Source organism: Sciurus vulgaris (assembly GCF_902686455.1).
Source record: "Sciurus vulgaris genome assembly, chromosome: X".
Taxonomy (NCBI): Eukaryota; Metazoa; Chordata; class Mammalia; order Rodentia; family Sciuridae; genus Sciurus; species Sciurus vulgaris.
This window is the reverse complement of record NC_136471.1, coordinates 126,930,823-126,951,493: the sequence shown is the minus strand read 5'-3', so window position 1 is coordinate 126,951,493 and position 20,671 is coordinate 126,930,823. Positions and strand designations below refer to the sequence as shown.

The following is a 20,671-nucleotide window of genomic DNA, read 5'->3' as shown; positions in this document are numbered from 1 at the left end:
CAGCTGACCAACACAAGTGGATTTATTTTTAATTTTCCTCACAATGTCTCTTCTTTCATTCTTTTTTTTAACCTTTATTTTATTTTTATATGGTGCCGAGGATCGAACCCAGGGCAAGCGTGCTAGGCAAGCGCTCTACCACTGAGCCACAACCCCAGCCCTCTTCTTTCATTCTTGACTATATTTGATTTTCTAAATTTCTAAAACCTACCACTGAGGCAAATTATAAAAAAAAAGACCAAATAAATCTTATTTAATAAATGATTTATGCAAAACTTTGGGAGTTTCTCCTAGCACTCAGGCAAATTAAAATGACTATCTTTATAAGAACTATTTCTTGGCACTGTCAAGGTCAACACATGGTCATACATTGAGTCACATGATATAGCTCATCCAGTTCACGGCACTGTAAAGATTTTGAGTTGTTTCCATTCTCAAGGAATAGATACTAACAAAAGGTTTCTTTACCAAGCTTAGAATATCTGGTAGAACACCACTGTAGGAAAATACATAATTACAAGTGCCTTAGCTCACTTCCTGTATCTTCTTCTCCAATTGGACTCTATGGAGGCTGCTGTTGGCTCATGTCCAACCAGTCATGTATATATCTCATTGTAACATTCTTCATCTTGTTTTGGTTTTAATTTTCACTTAAACCATGCAGTCCTGTTTTTCATATACAAAAAATGTTGGTTCACATAGATGGCTATACTATTTCTGAAAGACTGTCTTTACTACATTTGAGCAATATGTTTGGCATAGAAATGAAAGGTTAATGCTATTTAATAGTTAATTCACAGTATCTTTTACAAATCAAACAGTCTACCGAGTTTCTCAGCCTCAGCACTACTGATGTTTTGAGCCAGACACTTCTGTTGTAGGGGATGTCCAAAGCACCGTAGAATGCTTAGCAGCACCTGATCCCTTGTTGCCAATGTCACACCCCATTCAGATACAAGCAGAAACGTTTTGACTTTGCCAGACATCCCCTTGGAACAAAATAATCCCCCACCTCTCTGTTAAGACCTACTGAGCCTAAGCCTAATATAAATGATCAAGGATAAAATAAACTCAACTCCCCAAAGTACTGCAGAATACAAATCAAATTTTATACAGAACTGTAATTAATTTTCATAATTTCATATAGAAAATCCAATCAATCATACAGTTTAACATCCAGACATATCCTTTTAGGCATACAAGGATAGATAAAAAGTTCTTTAAAAACACTTCACAAAAGTTAACACGGACCTATTATATGTGACATTGCCAAAAATAAGTTCTGGTGTAAGATAAATCAGTACACACAAGTGTAAGTGACTGCTTTACAATGTTTCTAACAAAAGGGGTGGGAAAGCTGGGTTTTTAAAAACGAAGTTCAAATCCAAATTTCTCTTACAATACCTGGCAAGATATAAAGTATAATTATGTAGTTCACACAAACGATAGTGTATAGATGTATTCATTTATCTTATGTGATAACTCTAGAGCAGTGAAAAACAAGGGCTTATTTGGGTCACGAAACAATGGTGCATTGGAACTTGCTATTCCATGAGCAAGAAAGAATATTTCTAGAAATAAAGGATGACAGAGAATGATTCATCTTCTGAAGGACATTTCCTGTTTTACTAACAAACCAAGCAACATACTTACACCAAAAAAGAAAGGGGAGGGTGGGGCGGGAGGACACTCCCTGCTCCACTAGTAACTAATATTTGGTCCATAAAACAAGACGAACTCAGAAAATTGTCAAAATGTCATTCTCAACTTTATTTTTGGGCATATAGCATGTTTTAACAAACCAGCTTTACATGTGCAACCATCTGTAATATCAAAAGAAATACGATATATTTTTAATATTATCAATATTAAGTTCACTTTTAAATAAATGTTAAGTAGCAGGGTAGAACAATGTGTTTCCACATACTGACCAGTGCAACACTGACAGTTACAACTAAAGTATATTTTCAGGAAGTCTGAAAATTAAGATTTATGTAAGACAAATAAATTTACTTTCATTTGTTTGAAAAAAGGAAAATAATTCTCACTTGTAAATTACACATTTTACATGCAAAAACAATTTTAAATGCAATTTTCACTTTAAATAAATAACAACTGAAGAATTCAATGACAATTTTGAAAAAAATTAAGCAGCAAAAGGAAAAAATAATAGTGTACCTTTTAAAATTGCTAAGTAGAATAAATAAAACCAAATGTTAACCATTTCTCACTTTACCATGAATATTGGCACTGTTTATTTCATATTTATGTCAGTTTCAATGCATAAAAATCCTAGTAGGACTGAATGATTTGGATCAGCCCATTATTCTCCAACAAAAGAATCCCTAACTTCTAGATTTTAAAAATTGCACTCTTGCATTTGTGTTTTAGTACAAACAAAACACAAATATATTTCTTTTAGATCAGTGGCAACCAGGTAATAGGCATATTAAGATACTTTTAAAAAGTAAGAAGTTTTGTGAATGTTGTCATTTTAAAAATCCTGTACAGAATCACAATACTGACAGAATCTATCTAGTGCACCCACAAGTGCCTCATTGTTTTGATTTCACAGTCCTTTTCGCACAAAAGCTTATTCTAAAGAGTTCAAAGACTTAATAATACACACCATGTGGGTAATTTGGGGTTAAAAAACCCATGGCTCTGGGCAACAACAATTAAAGTTAATAACATCCACTCACAAAGAGACTGTGTCCTAAGATTCAGACTTGGTTTGTTATAAATAAAACATTCTTAACTAAAGCCTTTCTGCACACTGACAATACTTATCAGACATCAGCTAGGCCACAGTGAAAGAAATGACTTATATCAAAAGGACAGGGTAGCAGCTGGTTTTGAGATGGCATACCTCGTACATTCTGCTCAGAAAACACAAAGGCCATTACAGAAGACAAAATTATGCACTGAAAATGTGGAGGGCTTCTCTGCACTATCATCAACAGTGATATCGGTCCCTAGAATTTAAAAATCAAAAGCTTCTTCATAAACACAACTGAAGATGAAGGTTCTACTGAGGCGAATTCATATAATCGGATCAAAGAAGTACTTGCAGTATGCCAGTGACCTTTTCCTGGCATTAACTAACATGAGTAGTCCTGGCATGTTAGACATTTTACCAATTCATGTCAACTATGACTATAACAAAAGAAGCCATCTGAATGATCAGCAAAGAGCAAATGCAACCAGGGTCCTTAATGGCAGGAAGGATCTAGTTCAACATTTTACACATAAGCAGGTACTCAAAACATGCTGGTAACTGACAGATCATCTTACTTAAGAAACCTGCTGATTAAATGTAATGCTAACTGAGTGGACCCAATAAATGTTTTAAGAGCATGACTTAAATGTCTAATAAATGTATAAGAACGTGACTTAACGTAGTTCATGTAATTGTTGTACTTCCCTAAAGAAAACTTGTAAACATCTGGTGAGTGTCTAATTAATGGTTTAACGTTAAAAACTGGCCAAAAAATGCCCAGAAACGTTTGGCCCTTCAGCACCCAAAGCTCTCAAAATATAATGTTAAAACATCTCTGCTAGAAGGATTTCAGTAATCTGAAAAATGTCATACCTGAGTGGCTTAAACGTTCTCTTCTACATTTTAAGGAAGTGCAAGGAGTTTCTACACTCAGGAATTGCATAAGTGTTTATCTTTCCTCAAAAGAAAACATCGAATGATATAGAGGTAGCATAACTTGCTAAAATTAAAAATCAAAAACGAACAAAGCAAGGTTATTTTCAATCATCTCAACAGAATTATTACAAATGTTTTAAAATTTCACAACCCGGGTTCCCCATTCTATCTGGTTTTAGACACCTCATCCTTCTCAACGTTTTCTGTACTGTGAGAATTTTGAGGAGTCCAGGCACCCCTTGGCCCAGTGGCGTCTATTGCAACATCAATGCTAGAATCTGGAGTCATCCATCTGAGGAAAACGAGGAAGAGATAGTTGAATACAGCTAATAAAGCAAAAATGTAGCCTGTCACTGGGCCACAGTGAGAGATGAGCCTGTCCAGTCGCTTGTCCATCGGCAGCATGGCTTCCCCCGCCACCCGCTCGTACACCTGGAGGAGAGAAGACTGAGAATGAGTTTGTGGACCCATCACAGGACAACTCACACTGACCAGGAATGTTTCAGAAACACACAGAAGTTGCTCGTGCTTATTACTGTTGTTCTTACTATAACAGGTCTTTAATGAACTTATTAGCATTTGATTCAGCTCTCATGGGGTACTTATTCTGGGGAAAAGACTGGGCTAGATATGTGTGATACAAAGAATAAACTACATTTAATTTCTCGGAGCCCCTACAAGATCACCATCAACTTCAGCTGAGTACTAGAACGCCAAAGGCCTGTAAAGTATGAACAGTTTTTATGGGTCACCACTGCAGAGGATATTTAATTCCAAACTGACTTCAGCAGTGCTCAAGCAGGATTGGCCTTTTCAATGCCTTGACTGGGCAGAGAAAGCTCTCACTGGCATCTGGCAGACATCAGGTACAATCAGAGTGCCACAATATAGTGGGCTTCTGGGGACACACAGGCTCTTCTTTCAGCTGCCACAAGGCCATCCATGCTACACAGAAACATTTCCTAGACTGCAAGTAAAAGAGGGGAAAACAGGGGGTAAATTTTAGTAGGTAGTATAGTTCAAACTTTAGCAAACTAAGTTTGCTGCTGAGAATTGGTAAGTAGGTGGCTTGCTTTTTAAAATGCTGAGCACGTTTTTGCTCTAAACTAGCAAACAACAAAGATCTTTAAACATACTTTTTAGAACACATCAAATGTGCCAGCATTACCATTTTTAATTGCATTGAAGCATTATTTGTGCTCAGTTTCACAGACCTGTAAGCTGTCTTCTTTTGAATTCAAGAAAGTTACAACATGCAGTACAAGTTCGAGAGGTCAGTGGCCTTTAAAAGTACAGGACACTTTCATCTAGTTCTATCTTGAGGACATTTTAAATACAAATGTTTTAATCAGGATGATGCCAAGAAGTATGTGGAGGCTGAACTCCAATTAAATTTTGTGATCAACTTTTTGAACAACACAGTTAAAAGGAATTGAAAACAATCAAAATGTTGCTGGGCACAGTGGCTCATACCTGTAATCCCAGCAGCTCGGGAGGCTGAGGCAGGAGGATCACAAGTTCAAAGCCAGTCTCAGCAACTCAGTGAGGCCCTAAGCAACTTAGTGAGACCCTGTCTCAAAATTTAAAAAATAAAAAGGGCTGGGGATATGGTTCCGTGGTGAAGCATCCCTGGGTTCAATCTCAAAATAAAAGAATCAAAATGCCTAGAATTAAAAGACCAACTACAAATTGACCTGTTCAGGTTTTTTTCATGTTAGTTAATTTATTATCTTGAGTGATAAAATAATAATTGACAACTATGAAGAAAATGTGACAATCTGTTATAGATGAGGATTTATTTTTTTCTAAATGTATACCATAAACTACCAGAGTATAAAATAAATATACAGATGCTTTATTATTAAACATAACTAAGGGGCTGGGGTTGTGGCTCACTGGTAGAGCACTTGCCTAGCACGTGTGAGGCACTAAGTTCGATTCTCAGCACCACATATATAAATAAGTAAATAAAATAAGGGTCCATCAACTAATAAACATATATTTTTAAAAATATTTTTAAAAATAACTAAAAGCAAATATGTGGTTATAAAAAAATCCTAATTAGCTCCTTTAATGTACGCTGACAAACTGACACCATAGTTCTTTCTCCTGAATTTCTTTACCAATAATAGCTCAGACTTCTGAGGTTTATATGATGTCAATCAAGAAGGTCAAGTCACACAACTAACAGAGTTCTCAATCGGGGTGGATAAAAGGGTGGTATCACAGGAAAAAAAAAAACCTGTCTAGCCAAATATCCCTGCCAACCATACACAAAATTCCATCTCTGCTCCCCAGGGTCACATTAGAATTTAGCAAGTGGTTGGGGACCTAGGGGACAGGGAGATAGGAATATACAGAGTTTGAAGAAACTACCCAGGTGACTCTGACATGCACTGTCACAGGTAATCAGTGCTAGATTCCAACTTTCAAAGGAAAAGGTAGCTATTTCACATGGGTAGAGATACTGCAAGATTTCTAGGTCAAAGTGCCTAAGAGACACTTCAGTCAAAATCATTTATTTGAAAAAATGCTTACATTTCAACTGAAAATTTTATTGTATGTGACCATTTTTAGATATAAACAGGTTTTTGAATTTATTTTCAAATATGGGCTCATCCTATATACTGAATCTTTTAATTTAAACCAAGTAAAAAAGTCTTACAGTAAAGAACAATGTATTCTCTTCTCAGCTACACCTTGCTACTATACTACCTTAGGCTAAAAACTGTCTATTCCACTGCATACCCTGAAAGTATAAAGCACTACTCTACACTACAACCTTCTCCATAGTCTACCTGGCTGTCTTTCTGGTCCAGAATTTCCATATACTAAGAAAATGAATTGTTTCCATTCTGCTTGTTACATGGTGATAAGAAGCATGAGGAAAAAGTAGTCAGGAGAAGGACCTAAAGGACAAAACAGAATAAATGAAGTCTCTAGACCAAAATCAGGAAGCACTGCTCACAAGCACACTCTCCTATGGAAGGGTGTCAATCTATTTCCTACACCCATCCTGTTGGAAATTCCCTATGGCTATCTTTTATTTGTGATCATTTTTTCAACTTTTTATGTATATTTTGAATTCTAACTGATGTTCTCAATCAGCTCAAAGATGCAAAAATCATTTTCCTGCCAAAAATCACAGTACTTAGCAAAAGGACCACGAAAGGTTTAGGAAGTAGCCTAAATCAAATATTAACAAGCTATGGACTGGGGTTGTGGCTCAGTGGTAGAGCGTTTGCCTAGCACGTGTAAGGTATTGGGTTTGATCCTCAATACCATACACAAAATTAATTAATTAATTAATTAAAGGTATTGTGTCCATCTACAACTAAAAAATATTTTTAAAAAATTTTAACAACTTATGAAGTTGTTCTAATTGCAAAAACCATGCATTTTCTAACAGATCTATATACTTTCAAATTATAAGTAGCCTTAAGAAAATGTCTGAGTATTTTTTTGGGGGGGTAGGGTACCAGGGATTGAATCGGGGCACTCAACCACTGAGCCACATCCTCAGCCCTATTTTGTATTTTATTTAGAAACAGGGTCTCAATGAGTTGCTTAGCACCTCACTTTTGCTGAGGCTGGCTTTGAACTCGGGATCCTCCTGCCTCGGCCTCCCACACCACTGGGATCATAGTCATGCGCCACCACACTAGGCCTGGTGAGAAAATTTTAATACTAGTTTTGCTTCTAATTGCTATGACTTCTACAAAAGTTTGTAACTTTCTTATGCCCAATTTAATGAGTAAGCTAGACTACAGAACTGCTATTTTCAGAAGTCAAGTGCAACGATTTGACTAAAACTTAGCCCAGTATGTGTATCAAAAGTAATGCACAGTTCCTTTCTTTTCATATGGAAGAGAATTCATAAATTTAACCAACAATATCAATGGCAAACTTGTATGTAAGAGAAAGCAAATATGTGTGTGAAACATCAAGAGTTCAGGCAAAATCTTTTCTCAGCATGTGACATACTTTTTCAGTTCTTTCTGCAACATTCCTCCAAGTGTAGAAAGTCTTTACTATGTTATGGATATTTTCTGGAGCCAGCAATGCCCCCGACTTCTGTTGTAAAATAGCTTTTTCCAACCCTTCACACAAAGATTTTACTGAAGGCTCACACAAAATAATAAGATTTTCTGGAAGCACCTCGGGAATTCCACCAACCCTGGTACTTACAACCTTGAAAAGAAAAAAGGAATTACATGATCCACTGTAGTTAGACTTCAGGAAAATCAACAAAATCAAGTTAAAAAATTATTACAGCATGTGTCTCAGTGTTTTTTCAAAATACAAACACAGAAACCCCAACAACATAAGCCCTGAAAGTTTTTTACCTGTAAACCACAACTTGCTGCTTCCACAATCGCCATGCAGAATGCTTCAGTAAGAGACGTATTAAGAAAAATATGTCCTTGAACTAAGACATTTCTAACATCCTTGTGTTCTAAAGCTCCCAAAAGACGCACCCTGATTGTTTAAATGAGAGGGGAAGAAAGAAGGGAGTGAAAAATCATGCCACAAAAGAAAGTTAATTTCTAAACCTAGTCAGCTATTTATATTACACTTAGATTCTTTTACTATAATGTCTACCACCTCTAAGAATTAGTATCACCAAACAATGACCTAAAAGTCTTAGAGAGCTCTTGAGTTATAATTCTTATAACTAACATACTTTTAACTTTTGTTACATATACCAAATTTCATCTTCTCCAAAACTAATTTGCATTTAATGAAAATATTAATACACTTCAATGATTGAATATTAAAGTCTCGTTTCTAACAGGAAAATGGCCCTTTTAAAATTGATGTTTCATACATACACATTTTGTGTGTTATCTAAGATAGCGAAGAAAAGACCTGTCTCAACCTAGATGTGCAGAGCAATTTACGTGATTTGGGTCATGATATTCTTTTCCACTGCTGGGGATTGAACCCAGGGCCTTGTGCATGCTAGGCAAGCACTCTACCAGCTGAGCTACATCCCCAGCCAGGGCCATGCTATTTAAATCACAACACAGTATGGCTCAGAAATCTGCAAATGTTTTCAAAGTGGTTATTTTTTTGTGTGCCTTCCACAGTGCCTCCAAAACTGTCCCTCAAAGTCACATAATATTGAACTAAGGGGAAAAAATAAAACTGTGAATTCTCATTTTATATAAATTCTTTAAAAAACAGGCTTTGAACTACATTTTTATATCAATTATATGTAGGAGAAGCAGCACACCTAAAATAGGCATGTAGTCAAAACCAAATATGGATAGCTGATATTTTCTCACTCACGACACTATGGAAGCCATCAATACCTGTCATGTAGCTGGTATCTTTCTCGTACTTCTTCCAAAATGATTCTCTTTGGTCCCTCTCCACCAATTATGAAATTTAAATCTGGATATTTCTGACAGAGTTCAGGTATTATACCACTAAGCAAATCGGTTCCTGGAAATATAAAATAAAGATAAATGTTAGAGATATTAATATTTAAACTTTAAAAATCATCAGAACTACTGAGAATCCACTCACTTTGAAAAGCATTAACTGTGCCCTCTTCTAAGTTGAGAAGCCAACTCTCTTGAGAGTGGACTGCTTCATAAATTCCCAGGAGTCCCCAAGAGTAGAAATTCTTGAAGATAAAGACCTTGACATCCACTGTTACCTTCCACACACCCAAAACATAGACAATTAATCCTGTTTAAATATACTATTCTTTAAGTTATTTACTTGTCCACATAAACTTCTAAAAAGCAATATTTAAGGTGGTTAAGGTTTGAGTTAGCTTTCTCCAGAGCAGAATGACTGACAGGAGATCTAGGTCTTGTCTCTGCTTTACTTTTTTGTTTTTAACCAGCAAGTCCTTTGATCATGGCAGTCTATTAATTGCAGGGAACTATGTACCTAAAGACCAAGGTCTCTTTCAGCTATAAAATTCTATCAATCTATAATTCCACTTCCTGCCACAGGAAAGGACTAAGCAACAAAGTGTACTGCTACCTCCACTTTGCTCAAAATGCAGTTTGTACAAAGGATTTTGCAATGAACACTACATTGTTAGCAGAATTTAAAATAGTCCACCCAAACCAGCAAGAGCCCACTTTCCCAGAATGGGAGTAAATGAGGATAGTAGGACCTCAACTGTTAGATCTTTATCGTCCACAGAACAAAAGAATGCATCTTGATTCCTCTTTTTTAAAAAATGATTTTCTGATAATCTGTAACTACAACCTCATGTAATATAAAGCAAGAGAGTAAATCATGCCCTACAGTCTGAAAAAGTGAGTGGCTGTCCAAAGCCACCACAATGTTGTTACTATTTGGTTATTTACACCCAAGAATTGCATTTCTTATGTTCACCTTCCCCAAATAAGCAGATCAATTATAAACAGATAGTGGGAGAAATGACATATATAAGGTCATTTTCATTAAGTAATGCAAAGTAGGACTCATTAAACAAACACTGCTGGTATTTTCAAAATATGATGGCATGCATCAAAAATAAATTCCTATGCAGTTTTTCTGAATTAATGAAGGCTCCCATTAAAATCTTAGCTGTCTTTGTTTCAAGTCCATTATCAAATTCATCAACTAGATTTCCACATAAACCAAAAGGTGGCTAAATAATCTTTAGCCTTCTGTAATTCCTTCATTTTCTTTCTTTCCTCTCCTTCTTCCCCTTCCTTCAAATATAATGCTGAGTTCACTCTTCAAACAAAAATAGAGCAATAATCCTAACTGCTGATAATTTTAACATTTACTGGATGCTTCTGTATCAGGCAATGTACTTTAAATGCATTGTCATTTAATCCTGACAATCACTTTACAAGAAATGAGAATGGTTAATACTATCAGTGTTCTGTAACAGTATTATCAGAATAGAGGGTTTATTTCCTCACTACAAAAAATCATTCTGGTGACCCTAAGAAGAGTCTTACACAGGAACATACAAAGAGACTTTCAATTGCCATACTCAAAACAGATAAGGAAAAAACTGTTTTAAAAGCTCAGTCTAACAATATTTTAAAGAATTTTCTGATCTATCCTAGGATAATGGTGGCCAGGCTGGGAGCAGGGGCACAAGAGGTCTTAACTCAATAAGAGCTGGACTCACATTTATGTCTGTTACTTACTGTGTAACCTGGGTGAGCTACTTACCCTCTCTGAGACTCAGTTTCTTTGTCTGTTACATGCAGATAACATCTACCCTACAGTTGTTGGGAGGGTCAAGTGAGGTACTGTACCATGCACAGGCTTTATGAACTGCAGAATACAAATGTTAAGTTGTCATTACCACTATAAGAAGAAGTGGGGCGTGCCTGCACACACACACAGAGCACGGGGAAACCCTGCCGGAGAGCAAAATGGAGCTAAGAAGCCAGCCAGGGAACCTGGGCAAGGAGGATATGGACTTAGCCTCTCTTACTTAATCCCCTCCAATATGCTTTTGATAGCTGGTACAACAGACATCTCCTGAAGAAATTAATTTGTTAATAAGGAATGGACCATTAATATAACTACTCACTTTTGGACTACAAATGTGGCTGTTCCTTCTTAGAAATGCCACTTTTTGCAGGGTGCCTGGCATATGGAGAGAGTTCAATAAATATCTGTTGAGTGTTAAACTGAGAACAGGAGAAGCCATACCTTCACTCTGTTGGTAGTTAGCTCAGCTGGTCAAAACATCACAATAGTGAAGTAAAGGTAACGAGTTTAACCTTTGGATGAATAGTTAATTTTGCTAACCCTTAATCCCACATGCCTCACACTCATCTACCTCACAAAGGTATACTATTTGATTAAAAAATAAATTAGGCACATTTTCTAAGTTGAAGCACACATATCACCAATATGCCAAGAGGAATTCAGAATAAAATCCCAGTCCATTCATAACTTCATTATTTTTAATTTTTCCGGTGCTGGGGATTGAACCCAGGGCCTTGCACATGCTAGGCAAGTGCTCTAGCACTGAGCTACACCCCCAATCCCATTCCTATCTTCTCAGTTAAAGACAGAAGCATATTGCTGCCTTTGCCCCCAAAATGTGGTCCAGTTGAAGTTTTTCTTTACCAATCTCCCTTAAGTGGGCTTAAGCTTCCCCTTCCAAAAGTAAAATATACCAACCAAGGACAACGTCTAGGTTTTAGGTCACTTCCTAGTACCCTGGTACACCACTATGTTTCATGGTTACTCGAAACCTGCTGCGTTTGTTCACAAACCTGTGTGATGCCAGCTGTACTTGTCACTGGTAATTTAATTACCACATAAACTGACAACGTAAGTTTCTACGAAAACTAAGCTGAATGGTTTGAAAAATTCAATAAAGGAAAGTCACAGGAATACGTTCTTGTCAGATGAGGAGTGACCTAAACCATTGTGTAAAATTGAAAGCAAATTTAAAAAGTCCAGAGAACATTGATTCATACCCCTTTAGGTTTTCACCCCACTTAAGAGAAACCCAAAGTGGCAATGGTAGACTGTGCTTTGTGAAGGTGACTACACTGCAAGATGAAGCCACTGAAATCAGTGAACCAGTACCTGAAGCCAGCAGCTCTACATCAAACTACTCGCTATTCAGTGTGGTTAATATTTTGAGTTAAGATCAAATATTTCAACAGGGCAAATATTATTTTTAAATGAGCTCCAATTTAAGTGATTATTTAATTATTGGACAGGTTTTTAAATAGCATCCAGAACCTCTCTATGGGTGGGCTTTTTGTTTGTTTGTTTTTGGCACCAGAGATTGAACCCAGGGGTACCTAGCCACTGAGCAACTTCCCCAGCCCCATTATTTTGAGACAGGGCCTCACTAAGTTACTACGGGCCTAAGTTACTGAGGCTGGCTTGGAACTTGTGATCCTCCTGTCTCAGCCTCCAAAGTCGCTGGGATTACAGGTGTGTACCACCACACCTGGATCTATAATGATTTTAATAACCAGACTATTTCAAATTCTGGTAAACAAGCTTCCACAAATGCTGTGGTGGTGTCCATGAGTTCTGTAGAGGTACTAAAAAATCCTCCTTGATAATACCAGACATTTAACAAGTCCAACCTGGGCTAAGGACTTTATAAGAACCATCACTGAACTTTCACAAAGTCCCCACTGTGGCTTAAATTAAACAAATGAAAAAAAACTGAAAGATAGAGATGTTAAATAACTTGCCTCTGATCATACAATAGGGTAGAGCCAGGCTCTGACCCTGGGCCATTGAATCCTCTCCTCTTTATCACTTACCTGCCAACGTCATCAATGTCTCATTTATGATTAAGTCAAACAAGCAAGCTATAAAACAGCTGTGTGCAAAACAGGCCCACTGATTTTGAGCGTATGAACACAGGCATAAGAGACAATTAATTATAAATCAAAATGTCCATTAGGGTCATCTCTGAATGACACAGGTACTCCTGATTTTAGTTTTTATCTTTGTGCTTTTCTTAGCCTTTAAAACATCTGCAATAAAGATATTACTTTTATAATAAAAAATAAATGGCCATGTGGTGAACTGTATTCTTTACTTCTTACCACATGTGCAGGGCCGTTTTAATTTTGTAAAAGATCTTAGTGATGACACAGCATCTGATTATTGTTTTTATCTTTCATCAACCATTAACACATCGAAGGCTGGGGACAGCGTTCATCACCATTCTAAAAATTTCTCTCCCTGGATGGTTAAACCAATGTCAGAGTTTTCTTTACTCTGGTTAATGCAGAAGTAATTATAAAACCATTAAACAAAATGAAAACCCAAACAATTATCTCATATATACAAGTATTCAACAGCTTTCTACAAGGAAAAACGACTGCAATGCAAATATAGCTATCATTTCATTACCTTTTCTGTAAACAAGTCTGCTGACAACAACAACAGTTATTACACTATCATGCCTCCTAAATGGGTCTGGAGTGAAGTCAGTAGGATCTACAGCATTAGGAATGACGGACACTATTTCAGGATTCAGTGCTGCTCTTAGTACAGTATTTTCCTTACTAGTATAAGAGACACAAATGATGTGGTTTGTGTCACAAAGAGATACAGTTAGAAGCTTGTTTGTAAGCACCGAGCTGACATCAGCAAATCCAAAAAGGGAATGGTCCGTGAAGACTGTCTGGAGCCCCATTGTCTTGGCGTGGAAGAGAGCATCATGGGCCATGGCAGAAAAAGAACTATGGGAATGGATTATGGTGACTCTCTCCCGAACAAATATGTACCTGAGCAATGGCAGACTGTGAAAGAGGGTCGTGGCTGTAGATTGGTTGTACATGACTTTCAGAGGCAAGTAATAGACTTTGAGGCCATTAGTGAGGTAACGGATGCCTTTTCGATTTCCGTAAGCATGGGTGACAATTATGACCTTGTGCCCTCTTTCAATCAGGCACTGAGAGAGCTGGTAAATGTGGCTCTCCACGCCTCCCATGTTTGGGTAGAAAAAGTCAGACACCATGCATATATTATGGGCACAGGTGCTACAGGTGGAAGGACTTCCAGGGCTAACCGGGGAGAGTACAGCTGAGGAAGGCTGGCCGTGCCCACCTCCTCCTCTACAGGTCATGCTGGGATGATTTAGGCATCAGTTCTTAGAGAACCCAGTTATGTGCCACCTGAAAAAGAGTAAAACAGAATCTCAGCTCAGAGACACAACACATTCCATATTCCAAATCCTGTTAGAAAGTAGCTTTAATGTAAATTTTTTAGCTTTTCCTCTAGACATAAAAACAAAGCATATAATGAATTTACTCACTTGACAACTTTTACTTGCTTAACATTTACTCTGTGCCATACAACAAAACTAGATTCCACACAATGTCTTTATTTTGCTACAATGTCTTCATTTTGCTCTAAAAGTCATTGCTACTCACAGTTCACAATAACCAAGCTATGGAACCAACCTAGGTGCCTTACAAACAATGAATGGATAAAGAAAATGTGATATATATACACAATGAATTATTACTCAGCCTTAAAGAAGAATGAAATTATGGCATTTGCCAGTAAATTGATGGAGCTGTAGAATATTATGCTAAGCGAAATAAGTCAATCCCAAAGAACCAAAAGCCAAATGTTCTCTCTGATATGTGGACGCTAACACACAAAAAGGGAGAATAGGGAGGGGAAGATTAGAAGTTTATTGAACTAGATAAAGGGAAACGAAGGGAAGGGAAGGAATGGGAATAGGAAAGACAGTAGAATGAATCCGACATAACTTTCCTATCCTTATATATGAATACACAACCAGTATAACTCTACATCACATACAAGAATGGGATCCTCTATGTATGTCAAAATGCACTCTACTACATGTATTTCTAAAAAGAATAATAAATTTTTAAAGTCATGGCTACTCATAATTCTAAATGAGTTTGTTATAACATAGTACATAATGGTTTGCAACACTGGCGAACTAGTTCTCTTTGATAATTACATATACACACATTGCATACACACGTACATATACATATGCATATTTTTCCTGTTATCACTTCACCAGCTTCTATTTATTTTTTAAATGTTTTAGATTTGTTCTAGTTATATATGACAGTAGAATTCATTTATGCATTTTGATAAATCATACATAAATGGAGTAATTTCTCATTTTCTGGTTATACATGTTGTAAGATCATATTGGTCACGCAGTCATCTATCTTATGTCACAAAGCTTCTATTTATTAAATGGCCACTATACAAAAGGAATTGTGTGCTAAGAGTTTTCTGCATCTTATTTGTAGCTTCACCAAAACCCTATAAGGTATTAACTCTATTTTATAAACAGAAAGTCTAAAGTTTAACAAAGAGTAAGAAATGTGTCCAAGATCACTCAGTTCCTTAGAGGTAGAATAATGTGCTTCATTGGTGATCCTGCCTATCCCACATATTTGGATCAGGTTTAACTCACAGGACACAGGAAAAGTGACGTGCAAATTTTTGGCCTCGGCCTGAAAAAAGTTCTGTGGCTTCCACTTATGTATTCTTGGCTACCCTAAACTACCACGTAAGAAGTCTAACTACTGTGCTATAGAGATGTGGGGAAATATGAAGTGGGACAAACTCTCAGACTACATGAGGGAGCCAGAGGCCCAGCCATGCTCATGTTATCTGAACCCAGTCTCTAACCAAACTGCTAGCTAAATGCAGCTTCCCTGGTAACCACTGGCCAGACCAGAAGTACCACTAGCCAATCCTAGTAGACTGCACTATCATGAAAAATTGCAAAATGGTTGCTGTTTTACACCACTAAATTTCAGGGAGAAAGGATGATTAAAACAGGCTAGGATTCAAATCTAATTATACTGGTCTACTGCCTGTTTTTGTAAGTAAAATGTTTTAGGGGAACACAGGCTCGTCCATTCATTTATGTAATGGCTACTTTTGTGCTACAACAGCAGAGTATCTGCCACAGAGACCATATCACCCACACAGCCTAAAATATTTACCATCTGGCTTTTTACAGAAAGTTTGCCGATCCCTGCTCTAGAGCTTAGCCACTGATTCTATTCATCTCATAAGTTTCTGCTAGTATTGGCTTTGTGTTTTACATTAAAATATATCTGGAGCTAGATAGCACCTTTTCAAGTGTCACCTAAAGTTCATGCTGTGGAAAATCCATATTTTCTCCTTCCTAATTGAAGGATGGTGATAAACTGCTCTCTTCACTTTTTCCTTAAACTTTCTTTCAGTTATGTAGGCCCTTCCTCCCTGAGAGTCCCTCCTTTCAATGTGGAATCTGAGAAAATAAAGGCCAAACTAGAGACAGGTTCCATCTCCAGCCATTTCCTACATCTAAAGAGGGAAATGTGTACCACAGGGGTCCCCTAAAACCATAGGAATGTGAAATGCTCGTTTGATATCACTACAGATTCTTAGACTTTTAAAGTGTCTTGGAGATCTAGTTTAAAATCTTCCTTAGCTTACAAATGAAGATGTCCAGGGCTCCAGAAACAACTATACGATGGGAAGCCATCCTTAATCTCTGAGTTTCAGATTTCACCTGCAAACTCAGAAAATACAAATTAACTGTGTGTGCAAAGTCTTAACATCAACTCTCTCCAATAAACTCATCTACATTTTAAATATGCTCTCAGAAATACTCCAGAAGTGTCTGCTGAACTGAATTCACTAATTAAGATTCAATATTATCAAATATTAAGAATCCTCAAGTTCGCGCTTTGAAGTGGTTTAACTAATATTGTCTTACTGTGATTTGTCACTTAAACCTGAACTTCCAGTTCTTTTCAGTTTTAAAAGATGAATGATAACGAAAACAGTGCATAATGAACCAAATGAAATTATTTTAGATTTTGTCATTGACGTGCAACATTCTGAGGGTTCTGCCCACCATCAGGTTATCACTTCTAACATCTTTATGAGGTAATCGCTCAATATACGTCATAATCTGAGAATCTACGACTTTAAAGCTGAAAAAAGGCTAGAGATACGATGGATTTGTCTCTCAATTTACAAATGGGAAGTGACACAAGTTGAGCAATTTCTCCAAGGTCTCCACCCAGTCACTTAAACTGGAAAACTCAAGAAGACCTTATTCTCGACATGGACAACGAGCCCCAAGCAGTCATTAGTAGTAGAGGCTCCTGGGGAGCCTTGGGGAGACCTGGCAGACGTTGGGGATCAAGGGGACGGTACTTCACAGACAGCCTGGGCAAAGCCCAGGCGCCACTCTGAGAGGTAGCTAGGGAGCGCTAGGGCCAAGGAGGGAGTGCCCCCGCTCAGTCCGCGACTCCGCGGGGTCAGGCATGGTCTGTCTAGGCCCAAAGGGAGGAGGAAAATGGCCAGAGGGTGTGCAGGGGTCCAAGGCCCGGAGTCCCAGAGTCCCCAGTCCCTCGCCCCACCTGCCTTAGCCAACGAACCGGCTCCAGCCTCAAAGCTTCCTCAACCCACACGACTCCGGAGACCCTCTGACCCGACTTCCGGGCCTGAAGCCCGATCGGCTTCATCCCCTCCACAGCCGGCCACACTCCCGCAGGAACAGCACAGCCCTACCTAAAGTGGCCGATAGTGCGGAAGGGGAGAGGGCAGATGCGCACTTACCGGCAAGTCCCATGGCCGCCTGTGTCCGGACCTCCCGCGGCTGTAGCCGGGGTTCCGCCCCACAGCTCCGAAACTCCAATCCGGGGCGTCCGCGCCCGAGCGCCGCGCCCCCCAGGCGTCCAATCACAAGGAGGCACTGAGGTCACATGCAAGAGAGACGTTCAGTTGTCCCCACCCTTCAGCGCAAGAGGTCGCGTCAGCGAGCGCGTGCGCAAGTCTTCTGGATGCGGCAGAGTTGGGTGCGTTTGCGTCCTGGTTGCCTAGTTACGGCGTCTCTTCAGGAAACCTGTTTTCTCCTTTCTTGCTTCGGATTGGAGAGACTTGGGTGGGAAGGCTACAGAAAGCCAGGGTCAAGGTGGCGTTTTGTTTGTAATCATTGGCGCCACAGGAGAACCGTGATGGATCTTAGCATCCTGGCAAGGTTGCCAGATGAAACAAATAAAAATACACAAAAAGAGCAGATCAAAACAAATAAAAACGTCAACTCTGAATTTGAGATAACAATTTTTATACAAGTTTGTCCCAAATACAGGAGACTTCACTAAAAAATTCTCAATGTTTAAAGTTCTAAATCAACTGCGCAACTTAAATCTTCTCGGACAACCCTGCACAGTAGAGGGGGCGGCATCTGAGCACTCCTATTCAAACAGGTTCAACTGGCTATATTTGGTGCTTGGCCAGAAGACTAATAGAATCAGTAGGAGTAATCTATGGTTATCCACCCTTCACAGTTGTTACTTGGAGTTCACCAGCCCTGCCATGCCATACTTTAAAAGAACAAATTCCTTTTTGAGCACCATCACTACCACCATTGTGGCATCTCTTTTAAACCTGCAGTAAACCTATTCATCCCTGAACATTTCACCAACCCCAGCCCCACTTTTGTATTTTGGTAGTACTTTGGCATTGAAAATGGACATGCTCCAGCCTGTCCTAGGCTCTGGGCATTAAAAGGTAAATAAAAACCAGGTGTTGTGGCACACGCCTATAATCCCAGCAGCTCGGAAGGCCAAGGCAGGAGGATGGCAACTTCAAAGACAGCCTCAACAGTTAGCAAGGCTCTAAGCAACTTACCAAGATCCTGTCTCAAAATTTAGAAGGAAAAGGAGGCTGGGGATGTGGTTCAGTGGTTAAGTGCCCTGGGTTCAATCCCTGCTTAAAAAAAAAAATAGGTAAATAAATCGTGATTCCACCTCTCAAGAATTCACAATCTCATATAGACACATGACACCACTTATAATCCGTTAAATATTAAGCAACAGTATCTATTTAAGGCTATTTTCTAAAAGTCAAAAGAAAGTTGCAGTAGGAGGATTAAAATATAAATCTAGAGATAACTCTAACTATAGCGTTCAGCCTAAATGTATGACCTCAAAGTATGCCTTTAGAGAATTTGCTTAGAAATCACCAAAATTAGACCAGATTACTTACATACACTATATTCTGATTACACTTAATAAAATATAAGGGCAATCAGTACAGTTGTAGAATTAATGATCTAAAATGGAAAAGATGTAAGATAAATGTGGATGTCATCTTCCCTTGAAATCCAGCTCTTTGCAAATTCGTGTGTAAATGAGATCCCTTAGATAATTTTGAAATGGGAAGGCAACAAATATGTATTGAGAGCTTGCTATATATGTGCAAAGCACAGTACAGAGAAAATCTGGCGTGAACATTGCCCAAAGGAATCAAAATGGAGTTAAGGTATATGCAATTATTTATGATAAAAAGATAGGAACTGACAAATGCCATAAGAGAAATACAAGAAAAAATACAGGAATTTCATGGGGAAGAGTATTTCTGTCTGTGAACATTTAGCCAGAAGAGTAAGTAAAGGGTGTCTGTGCAACTCTTGAGAGCAAGACCATTTCAAGAACAAAATGAACAAGGAACAAAGACAAGTACTCACTGCTCATTGTACACTGGTATATTATTACACAAAGAAAGAGATGGGGAAAGGGTGTGAATAGGAAAAGAGTAACATTTTTAGTGAAGGTTAGAGCAAACTTATAGAGGATCTTACTAAGGAAAATGGACTTGGTATTGAGCCAGACTTCCAGACAATATGACATTTTCAATGAATATTCCAAGACTCATCATTCATTCTACCTCAAACAGAAAAATGAGAAGAAATACAAAATAAATGAGGAAAGCACATGTTGCAGCTGTGATTTTTTAAAAAGGGGATATACTTTTCCTTGTATCAGAAACAGAATGAAAATGCAAAATGATGATCAGGGCCAAAGTCAGATAGGTCCCATACTCTGTATATATGGCAACAGGAAGACATAAACCAGGGTTCATCTCCTGTAGAATAATAGAAACTAAGAGGATTCCACATCTGGCTAGAGACAGGAACCAACCTTATGAGAGACTATTGTATTAGTGGCATTCAATAAACCATTTGCCAATATGGGCACCCTTGTCTAATCCCCTCCCACATTGATTCTGAGGTTTGGTCATACGATTTGCTTGGCAATGGGACATCAGTAAGTGAGATTACCACAGAGACTTAATAGGTGTTCATGGACTGGTTTATGTCCTATTGGAAACTTTTCTCTTGAAAGCCAATGGCCATGTTGTGAAAAAGCTCAGATAAGATGTTAAATGTTGGAAAGAAACATGGAAAGAGACACCTTGAAAAATGAGAGGTCATGGGATGGGGTTGTGACTCAGTGATAGAGCACTTGTCTAGCATGTGTGAGGCACTGGGTTTCATGCTCAGCACCACATATAACTAAATAAATAAAATAAAGGTCCTTCAAGAACTACAAAAATTTTAAAAATAAAAAAGAATGAGAGTCATCTTGAGCATTCTAGCAGTAGGTGAGTTTCCATTTTAATGTAACCAATGGAGTGACTTCAGCCTATACTATATGCAACAAAAGAACCACCTAGCTGATCCTGATCAAGTCACAGAATAATGTGAGATAATAAGTCATTGTTGTCTCAAGACATTCAGTTTTATGG

At 38.1% G+C, this 20,671-nt stretch overlaps 1 protein-coding gene across 12 annotated transcripts; it reads right to left on the bottom strand.

The window, feature by feature from the left end:
• Positions 1–906: 906 nt before the first annotated feature.
• PIGA (phosphatidylinositol glycan anchor biosynthesis class A) lies at positions 907–17,793 on the bottom strand. 12 transcript variants are annotated; one of them, XM_079123204.1, is made up of 7 exons: positions 17,699–17,767; positions 16,565–16,640; positions 13,490–14,256; positions 8,971–9,103; positions 8,002–8,134; positions 7,640–7,846; positions 911–4,087 (listed from the first exon to the last, which is right to left on the bottom strand). In XM_079123204.1, the coding sequence occupies exons 3-7, from the start codon at positions 14,205–14,207 to the stop codon at positions 3,821–3,823; spliced, it is 1,458 nt and encodes a 485-aa protein (XP_078979330.1). In that variant the 5' UTR covers positions 14,208–14,256; positions 16,565–16,640; positions 17,699–17,767; the 3' UTR covers positions 911–3,820. The 12 variants fall into 12 exon arrangements, with proteins under 12 accessions (XP_078979335.1, XP_078979333.1, XP_078979334.1 ...); XM_079123206.1 differs by lacking the exon at positions 17,699–17,767 and adding an exon at positions 17,500–17,691; XM_079123210.1 differs by having other exon boundaries at positions 912–4,087; positions 14,189–14,256; positions 17,699–17,766.
• Between the last annotated feature and the right edge of the window lie 2,878 nt (positions 17,794–20,671).

Coding starts and splice junctions, on each gene's coding strand:
- PIGA (XM_079123200.1), bottom strand. CDS start 14,207: ATGACCTGTAGAGGAGGAGGTGGGCACGGCCAGCCTTCCTCAGCTGTA. Junction 7,847..8,001: donor CAGCAAGTTGTGGTTTACAG/GTAAAAAACTTT, acceptor TTTCTTTTCAAG/GTTGTAAGTACCAGGGTTGG. Junction 4,088..7,639: donor TTGCAGAAAGAACTGAAAAA/GTATGTCACATG, acceptor TCTCTCCTCCAG/GTGTACGAGCGGGTGGCGGG.